Below are 10,544 nucleotides of genomic sequence, written 5' to 3' on the forward strand. Positions count from 1 at the left end.
CTCTTCATATGATTTGTTTGCTAGGCCCTTCACCAGCTTCGTTGCCCTCCTCTGCACTCGCTCCAGCACCTCGATACCTCTCTTGTATTGAGGTGCCCAAAACTGGACACAATACTCGAGGTGTGGCCTCACCAGTGCTGAGTACAGGGGCACAATCACCTCCCTACTTCTGCTGGCCACGCTATTTCTAATACAAGCCAGGATGCCATTGGCTTTCTTGGCCACCTGGGCACACTGCCGGCTCATATTCAGCCGCTTGTCACTTAGAACCCCCAGGTCTCTTTCTGCCAGGCAGCTTTCCAGCCACACTTCCCCAAGCCTGTAGCGCTGCATGGGGTTATTGTGGCCCAAGTGCAGGACCTGGCACTTGCCCTTGTTGAAACTCTTACCATTGATGTTGGCCCAATGATCCAATCTATCTAAGTCTCTCAAATTTGATGATCATAAAATGCGATGATAGCATTTCCGGCAAAATGTTACCTAACTTGCCAGGTTTCAATTTCAGCTCTTTCTGAGTCATCCCAGCCTGCTGAGTTATCCCGAGAAGAACCATTTTTAGCTGATTACATCTACGCTGAGGTGGAGCAGGGTAAATGTACTGTGGTAGAGCCAGACCCGCATCTCGCAACACTTCCTGCCCCTGAACCGGAGTACTCTGCCTCTGAACCAGGGAAAGACAGAAAACAGAAGGTGGGTATAACTGAAACTGACAGTTAACTCTTTGCTGCAGTCTTGCAGACTTTAACCCTTCCTTATAGAATGGTAATCTCCTACTTATCTTGGGATCAGAAATTCTGGGTACTGATGTTAATACCCACACTATCTTGCTGGCCCTTGAGTGACCTAGTTAGCAATGCAGCTTTGACGCCACATAATTTAGTTACTTCCATTAGAGATACTTCCTTTCTTTCCTTTTCTGTGAGATGATAATCTAGCACGTGGGCCAGTACTACTGGAATAGTAGGATTTTTGCTTTTCCTAGCCTTGAATGGTCTACTTAATTGCAACACTGTCACTGTGATTGACTGTTTCTGTGTCCGTGGTGTTTAGGCAGGGATGAAAACCCCCTTGTGTTAGATGCTGTGCAAATGTGGAGCACAGAGTCTGTTTCCAAAGGATCTTACAGTATGGGTAGAAGAAGATAGAAAAGTACAGGAAAACAAGGTAATTCTGGTCAGAATGGCTTTTAGAGTACAGTATATGCTCTAGGTTGTACACATTGTTTTTTGTTCAGATGCATGTGCTCCTCCTTTCTCTGTAGTTTCTCCCATCACAATCACTCTTTCATTCACAACAGTAAAAGCAGAGAATGTAGGACTGAGTTTCATTTCAGAAGCTGTTTCTGCAGCTATGTGAAGCATGCTCCTTTAACCTTTGATGTTTCAGTGATCAGATGTTTCCAGCATTCTTCATAATTAGGAGGTCAAAGAAACTGCAGGGTTGTCTTGTTTCCTAGATGTACACACCAGTCTGGATCTTTCATCTGGTACAGAACAATTTCAATGTATGACAGCAAAGTATAGTAAGAAAAGGGAACCCTGTAATTTAACCATCTGTGTTATGTTAATTATCATTCCCACTTATCTATCTATCATTCCTAATTATCTATCTTTGCTCCAGCCTCCCTGGCCAAGCTGACAACTCTCTGTAAGGGTGTAAGATGAAACACGGTATTTAACAAGGGCCAATCCTTGGGCAAGAACAAAGTTAGTAAGATTTGCCACATGAGCAGGTGACTTTCAGGATACTATTTCAGCTTTTTGTAAGAAGAGAACAGCTGAACTGCAGCAACTGTCGGGACTCTTTCTTCTTCCAAAAGGCTATAAAGTAAAAATGGGAGTTCTTAAAATACTTGCAGACTGAAGTGAGAGAAATCAGTTTGTATCCGAATGTTCACATCTCTTAAAACATTATTACCTATTTGTCTGTGTAGTTTGCCTGTTGCCCGGGTTGCTCCTGTGGCAATGTCTCAAATGTTCAAAGTTTTGGCATCATCAGTAGGTAATACAGAGATAGCTTTAATAATATGATGATCATGGTGAAGTGCCCTGGAATGAAAGACAGAGACACTAATTCATATTGCATTTTGTTTAGTTCTTGGAGGTTGACATTTTCTTCATATACATCTGTTCATGCTTGATGTCATGAGTCAGGTGATTAGTTTTAATCAGTTCAGTGGTGTTTTCCCCATGCTTTGGTAGGATATGAAAAAATCCATCCGACGATCAACAAAGAGGAGAAAAAGAACAATTGCAGATGAATCAGCTGAAAATGTTATTGACTGGTGGTCAAAATACTATGCTTCTGTGCTCAAAATGCAACAGGTAAGTCACCCAGCATGCCCAAAGCTCTCATAGATGACCCATGTCATAAAAGTAGATTTACTGCTGAATGATTCCTTTTCAGTTTTACATTCATAATGAGGAGTTTGTCCATCATCTTTTTCTTTTGAAAGGCAAAAGGAATTTTTTCCAGTGAGGGAAAACCTGAAGACAGTAAGTAAACTATTTGTATTTTTCTATTATTTTGTACTACCGATACTTTGCTTCTCTACTATTTTACTGTCAACAATTAATGTCTGGTAACAGAGTACTGCCGGTATACTGAGCTCTTTCCTCTGCAGCTGATCAGATGGTGGGTGGTTAAAGCTTTACAGGCAGTGTTGGGTTAACATGAGTTTCCTGACATTCGGATCTCATGCACAAAGATTTGCAAAGTCAAAGTCCTAAATGATAGAAGGTGGAGATTATCCTGATCTGAGGTTGCATTTGTAACAGGTACATAAAAAGAAGTTTCATTTTTGAATCCAATTCAGGATCAATGATGTAGGAATAGCTTCTGCTAGGAGACTCCGTAGTCATGTATGTTACTTCCATAGCTGAAAAGCTTTGTGTCTAGCTCAGAGTCTAGTGGAAAGTTTTTACACAAGAACCTAAAAAAATTGGCCAGAAATAGGCTCTGTGTATGTGCATGCATATATGTCTCTGTACAGGTATAGTCCATGGCTTAACAGGTCCTCGCACAATCAGAATTCTAGGAATTTGGGGTTTTTTTGGACAAATATGAATGCTTGAGTGTACTGAGAAAACAAATGTTTACGTTTACACAGAGCTACTATTCAGAATTAAACTATAGCATCTTCCGTTGCCAGAGCTGACTGTACTTCACCAGTGACTGAGGTGATTTCTGTTTTAAGGGAAGTGTTGAGATTGCTCTGGAGGAAATACTTAGAAAATGTTCTACAGAGGTGTGATGCTCACTTACAATTATAAATTTACTTGTCATTGTGACATCCATCCACATGCTATTCAGGCAGTTGTGGCATATTGGTTTTGACTGATGACTTCAGATCTTGTAAATTGTGTTCTGGTAATTTATGTTACAAATTTTCACCTATGATGATGAGCATTATACATACAGGACAGCACTGATATAATATATATGTGTATATGTTTCTAAATGTTTAGTGATATCAAATACACATGAACTACTCAAAAAAATGAAAGTAAGCTGAACTCAAAATTCAGATTTCAGCCAAAGCACTGAACCATGTCAGTGCCATTTTTGAGGGCTCACCCTCTATTTGTTAGGAAGTACCTTCTCAGTGTTTGGAGTCTGGCTTGAGGCTGGTCAGATACCTTTTCCCATTTCTCATACTTCTGGGCTTTCACAAAGTGAGATACACTCGATTTTGTGATGCCTTTGAGCAGAGAAGGACTTGGATCACCTGAGATCTAGTACCAGTCAGCCTAACTAGTGTCTTCCAGTATTAAATAAGCCTTTTTATGTAAAAGATGTTAAGATTTGTTAGTTTAGGTCTGGGAGGTGTCAGAGAGGAAGGAGAAGGCTGTTCTGGAAGATGACCATCAGGAAAGGAGTGCTACAGGACACCATTGCACTTGGTCCTCAAAGTTCATCATGAAAATTTAGCCACAGAGAGCACAAAATGCCACCTCTGTGCCTGGGAGGCACGGTGGGAGAACAGAGGACCCTGTGACTTGCAGTACAAGACTGAATGGAGAAAGAGCAAGGGGGAATCTTCAAAATGCATTTTGTATCCTTATCTGAAGCATTTGATGTGCTTTTCTCACTAAAAACCTATGTGATGTCATGAAATCTCTGCAGACAAGCAGACTTCTGACCACATTGCATTGATCATAGAAGAGGACCCAGACAAAAAGAAGAAGGATAAGACATTGAAAAAGAAACAGAAAGAAACTCCAAACCTTGCAACACTACAGGTAAGACAGAAGTAAGGCTGAGGGGCAAGGCTGTTGTTATTCACTGTCTTCCCAAAGCTTGTCATCAGCGTCTGAGTTTAGCAAACGCTCCTTACATTTACTTCAGACACTTTAAAATTAATAAAACACACAAAATTATAGTGATAATGCAGATCAGTGCATGGGGCCCAGAGGAAACCAGGGTCTGGTAGGGTGGATGTGGCCTGCTTGGCCTCAGACCTTCTGTTTACCGGTGGAGATGCACCCAGAGAGATTAAAGTGAAAATTCAGTTTTGTTGTTCGTCTGTAAATCATGGAATTTGGAAGTTCCAAATTTTATGTTGAAAATATTACAGACTATTAAGAATTACTTAAAAAAGAGTACGGAAGGCATTGCTGCAATCACTAGTGCATCTCCCCTGATGGGAAGGTAATATTCAGCTTGCATTAGATTTGGTTGGGTAACGATAGAAGGAATTCAAAGAGAACTGTACGGGTCATGCAAAATGACTGGAGGGATGAGGAAGTTTGAAAATATTAGGAGTGCTTCGATTAGATTGTAGCTGAATGAAGGGGAATTTGAAACTGCTGTATCCATTTTTTAAGTGATGGCACTAGTCTAGGCCCTTCTATTTCACACTGAATAACACTTCATAAATTACAGGGGGAGAGTATTGAAAAAATATCCATCCTTTTAAAAACGATTTGGTCATTTTACCTATCCTGAACCTCTGTCGTCACAGCACTTTATGGCTTTGCTTTCGTGTTCTGACACATTAACATAACAGAACAGGTCAGTACATCAAAGGCACATTGCAGAGAGGAAACAGAAGCAAAGAGCAGCACATCCACACTGTTTTTCACCCACACTGGCGCTTACAAATGTTCATTCTGACCCTTCTAGAGCCAATTCTACTCTGTGCATTAATGTGCTATTCCAGTAGTTGGGAAGGACTTTGGTTAAGGACAAAACTGCTCCTGTTTTAAGTGGGGAATTAACTATTTTCCTCAAGGACTTTTGCAACACCTTGGTTTTATTAAAATCTGTATTTTGAGTCAAAATGGATTTCCAGTCATCCTGTAATAAAAAAGTTGCTATAAATATATTCACTGCACCACAAAAAATAAGCATTCTCCCATTTTCAAAGATTTATGAAGGAGACTTGGAGAGTGAATTTAATAACTTTGAGGACTGGGTGAAAACTTTCCAGCTCTTAAGAGGAAAATCTAATGATGAAGTTCATGCTGACTCTGAAGACAGAATAATAGGAAAATTTAAGGTGAGCTTTAATGTTGATTAAATGGGTAATAATTTAGAGACTGTATGTTTTCATGCATATTTCAGGTATACCGAAGATGAGAGAAAAAGACATTGACAGTCTGTTGTAAATGGAGTTATCTCTTTTATTGGATCTAGAGTCATATTTTTCCTTTTCCATTATCTGGTAGATGAAAGCAGCATCCAGCACCAGATGTTCACTGTTGTTATGAAACAAGGAATTACAAAAAAGTTTTAAATCACAGAAGGGGAAGAAGATATATATTATGTAGTCCGGATTCCTCTAATGCAACTTTATTACTGCGCTATTGGTTACTGCAGCTTATATGTAATTTTCAGTAATTTAAATGGAGGCCTTCACAGCTACTGCAGTTGGAAACAGTTGCGCAGCCTGATCCAGGGCACCATTAGGCAAGCTGAAAACGTAGTTCAAAGCATGAATAATGATAGCAGGATTTCAAGCACTTTGTAGTTTAGAGGAACTGGTTAAACTCATTGATACCTTAATTAGTTTGCAATGCAAATTTCTGTTCAAATGGCTTGCTGGTTGCTTTCAGGCAGTATAAGCTACTCAGCAGCATGAGTCAATATTGATTTATATGAGTTGTATAGTGGCTGCAAAAACATAGCTGGATTCCAGTCACACTGTTGTGAAAGTAATTCAGTGGAATTATCAATTTGCAAATATATAGTTAAGGGTAAAATACTATTTTTAGAATACTAATACTAAGAAAACTAGATTTACAACACCTGTAGGTGTTAGTCTTTTAAATAATAAAACAGAGAGCTAAGAGCATGCAAGTACTTCTTGCATTCATCTAGATGTGATGATAGTACCATGTTATAGAGCAAAGATATTTTTAAAGGTGTTGTTTAGTGCACTGAAGCCTGTGTGTTCCCTTTGAGTAGTACCACAAAATGTCTTGTGTATATATAAGTGCTGCAGTGTGGGCTGCGAGTGATGTTTTGTTTGCATTCAAAGGATTGTTGTATTGCACTTGATCTGTTTTCGAGGGAGATAAAAGACAGTGTATTACCAGGGCTCCTTCTGCATATACCCAAGTCCTGAGGATGGCAGCTTGCTGGACAGAGGGCAACCCCGCATCCTGCAAGGGATACCACCAAACCACTCCGTCAAAGTCCTCATCAGGGTTTATATTGTGGCAGTAAGTAGATAGATGTTCTTTTAACCTTGAAATAACTTGGATATTTCTTTTCAACTCAGTTTATGTCCAGTGTCTTTGCAGTGAAGCCTCTGAAAATCCTCACCCATGTGGTAGAATTTTTTTGGTCATATTTCAGACCATGTTTCATGTTGTAGAAAGGGGTGTTCAGGGTAGAAAAAATTACATAGTCCTCATGATAAGCCACAAGACTGGAGAATCACTTTACACACACAACTGAAAAGGCTGGAGACATAACTAACATGCTATGGACAACCTGTTCTAGCCACATAATGCAAATGCAGCCAGTTTTAATCACTGGAGTTGTTTCAAAATGACACACATTTAAAAACTTTCTCAGTAAGGGGGAAATGGGACCATATTTTATGAGGGTTGTGAATTGCATGTAAACAAAGTGGTAGATGTGAATAAGTTAGAGGGTGGAGAAAGAGGTAGAAATATGGAGGACAACATGATGATAGAGCATGGTGTGAGAAGTGAAAGGAGTAGAAGGAGCTGGTATTTCAGAGAAACAAGACAGTTGCAGGTGATCTAAGAGGGGAAGAATAGCATGCAAAGAAGCAATGGCAAACAAAACAGAAGAGAAGAACAAGAAGAGGTTGCTTTGTTCCCTGAACATGAAGAGTTCCAAGCCATCTCATAAATACAATCTGAGGAGTTGTTTTGCACTTTTCAAGGATCTAGACCAATATTTCTGGGAAACCTTTTGTTATTCCTACATACACTTGTGCAGCCAGCCAGCTTCTTCCTCAGCGTTGCCTTTCCTGCTCATCTCTTTTTCCATCTTAGTGGTGGGACGGCACTTACATCTGCTCCACCTTTGCAAGCTCTCTTCTCCTCCAGATCATCTTTTCCCAGTAGCCTGCAGAGGTACATGCCAGATTTTATGTCACATGAGGCAAGCAAAGCCCCCCTGCACTTCCAGAACACCCAGGACTGGGCAGAAAACCCATGGTCCTGTGTTGTGACCGTGCTGCATTTAAGCAAGCTTCCTGAGGACACAGTCTTTCTTCCTAACAGGCATTTAACCTCAGCCCAGCTGATCCAGATGGCAAGTCAGATCCCTACATTGTGCTGAGACTGGGAAACACAGAAATCAAAGACAGGGAAAACTACATCCCCAAGCAGCTAAACCCAGTTTTTGGAAGGTCAGTGTTGGCTTTTTTTATATTAAGGGGCAATTTCTGCTTTATCACTGCCACCAATATTGCTGTTACTATTACAAAGTGTTTGTTACATGCCAATTTCTGCCTGTTTGGATGTTTTGTAATTCTGCTGGTTAAAATGTTGAGAATTGGTGCCACCCTGTATGATTATAAATTATTTCATTTTCATACCAGTCAAAACACATCATGCAATGCAATCTGTGTGAGGTTTTGCAAAATGATGCATGAGAGGAAATGAGACAACAAATGATCTTGTTTGTGCAAATTAATGCATTTGTTAAGTTTAAAGTGAAATAAATATCAGTACAGTAAAATGTGATTTCACAATGTTTGTTGCTATTTCAGGTTGAATAACGTGCCAAATAAATCTCATTAATTTAGGACTAGGACAAAAACCCTATTTTTTTTTGAAACCACACAGTCTTCTGAATGGGGGACCCAGAGGCAAATTGTCAGTACACATCAACTTTGTGTTATCAATACTTTATACTTAGTTATATTGTTAATGCTAATAGGTGTGATTTTTTTTTGCCAGTACCTTTCTCTTTTTTAAGAAGGTTGAAAATGCTTTGAACTGGGATGGAGTTATTCTGTAAGAACACTAAGATAGAGAAACTGTACTACATTGGACTGAAAGTCCCCTAGGGCAGGGTGCTGTCTGCAAAAACAGAGACTTAAAGAAAAAAGCGTAAGGAGAAAAGACAAGAACAGAGTGGTCCCTCCATAACATGCCATCTCAGTTTCTGTGACTTAAGCGCTTCCTTAGTAGAGGTTGCAAATGGGCCATTATTATGATAAACCATAAAGCACAGCTATTATAGATACATATAGATGGCATGGGAAATCACCACTGTATTTGTTTTAGACAAGTTTAGGAATGGGTTGTTCATTTGGATAGCCCTTGCTGCTGCTGCCAGTGGCAACACTGGGGTGACTGGACCAGCAGCTCCTTTGCAGCTGTAGCATCAGTCATAACTGCTCTGCTGTTGCTACAAAATTGACTTTAATCACTTTGAGAAAAAGGACAAAACTTGTCCTTCAGGAGACAAAGCTCAGTTTTGCCTGTGCTTTTGAGAAATCTGTAGCCAGTGTTGAGCTGATGAGGGTGTCCTGTCTTCCACTAGTTTGTCAAATCCCTTTTAAAATCAGTTTTATATTTTCAGCTTCTCTAAACATCTCAGTGACAACAATTCCTATCCCTGAAAAATGCACTGAGTGAAAAGGGAGTTCTGATCATTTGCTTTTTTGAATCTTGTTTTAAAGATTTTGCCTGATTTTGTTGGGTGCTCCCAGATTCCTATATTCAATATTTAATCTGGAGCTTTTGGAAGAAAACAGAAAAGACTCACGTGTTCCTTTTGGGGGTTCTGAAAAGCATGTGAGAACTCTTTTACGTACAGCTTCTTTAGCCTTGTAATTTCCATACTTCCACCTCTGTTGGATTCAGGTTAAATCATTGCAGCTGACCAGCTCTGTGACATTGCTCTGTCCACTGTAGGTAGGAACAGTTGTGTACAGGAGGTGATGGGGAAGCAGGAGAAAGAAAATACTTTTGCACTGTGTGTTTCCAGTATGTTCAGATATTTCATCAAAACAAAAAACACTACGAAAGACTTCTCACTGCTTACTAGAAGAGACGCTGTCTACATGTTGTTTGCATGGTATTCATTAACTTAGTCTTCTAGGCTTCAAAACTGATTTTACTGCACGTAGTTCTCATTTTTTGCTGTAGATCATTTGAAATCCAAGCTACGTTCCCCAAGGATTCCTTGCTCACAGTCCTGATCTACGACCATGACTTTGTGGGAACAGATGATCTCATTGGAGAGACTAAAATTGACTTGGAAAATCGTTTCTACAGCAGGCATCGAGCTACCTGTGGGTTACAAAGTCAATATGAAATGTAAGTACCTCTTCAGACAACAAGAGACAGCAGCAAACAGTGAATTACTTGACTTGAAGGAGAAATTCCAGATGTGGCTAAATATTATGCTTTCTCCAGCACAAAAGTGTCACAGGAGGTATTTTAATTAAATTTCACCAAAGAGCTTAGCAGTAAAATTAACAACACTGTTTGTTTACCAAGTATTTTAGATAGTAAACAGCCTTTGTATAACATAAGTGCTTGATAAACTGCCTCTGGACAGGCATAAAGGACAAATGAAAAATAATCTGTCAGAGAGGTTATGGCAGGGCTAAACTCCACTCTGAGTTATTCAGCTGCAACTGGAGTGATTGCAGCAAGGCTGGTGGGACTGGCATGGCACTTGGAGGAGTGGGAGCGGCGCAGGGCTGCTGGCAGGACAGTGGTGCCAAGCTCCTGGTCCCAGTCACGCAGCTGTACTCTCAATGACATTTTGTGTGAAGATTAATGCAGAGAAATTCAAAGTAAAATAACTCCATACCCCTGGTGTTGGGTACTAACCTGGGAGATTGGAGTTTGGGGTTCTTCTCCTATGGTTGTTTTGTTATTTTATCTACAAACAAAGGGTGGATAAAGCAAAAAAGCAATCCAGGAGCACAGACCAAACCCCAGGACGTCCCTTGCCAGCTCAATCTCCAGTATGAGGTATTTCTTTATGTCCTTGTTCCAAGTCCTAAGATAACCCCAGTTTCTCCTCTTCATGCGAGAGAAGCAGAATGCTTCTTCCTTAAATGTTGTCCTGGAGGTAGAACATGTAGACTTGAATCCTTT

At 40.1% G+C, this 10,544-nt stretch overlaps 1 protein-coding gene across 1 annotated transcript in view; it reads left to right on the plus strand.

Annotated features, from left to right (window-relative positions):
• Positions 1-10,544, plus strand: part of FER1L6 (fer-1-like family member 6) — a 68,875-nt gene that overhangs the window by 42,045 nt on the left and 16,286 nt on the right. The window contains exons 25-32 of the mRNA XM_009881005.1: positions 506-690; positions 2,202-2,324; positions 2,456-2,495; positions 4,126-4,241; positions 5,369-5,500; positions 6,540-6,665; positions 7,704-7,831; positions 9,582-9,752. Of these exons, the coding sequence (XP_009879307.1) occupies positions 506-690; positions 2,202-2,324; positions 2,456-2,495; positions 4,126-4,241; positions 5,369-5,500; positions 6,540-6,665; positions 7,704-7,831; positions 9,582-9,752 (1,021 nt within the window). The remainder of the gene's footprint in view (positions 1-505; positions 691-2,201; positions 2,325-2,455; positions 2,496-4,125; positions 4,242-5,368; positions 5,501-6,539; positions 6,666-7,703; positions 7,832-9,581; positions 9,753-10,544) is intronic.

This window comes from Charadrius vociferus, unplaced genomic scaffold (genome assembly GCF_000708025.1).
Source record: "Charadrius vociferus isolate BGI_N301 unplaced genomic scaffold, ASM70802v2 scaffold2, whole genome shotgun sequence".
NCBI classification, from domain to species: domain Eukaryota; kingdom Metazoa; phylum Chordata; class Aves; order Charadriiformes; family Charadriidae; genus Charadrius; species Charadrius vociferus.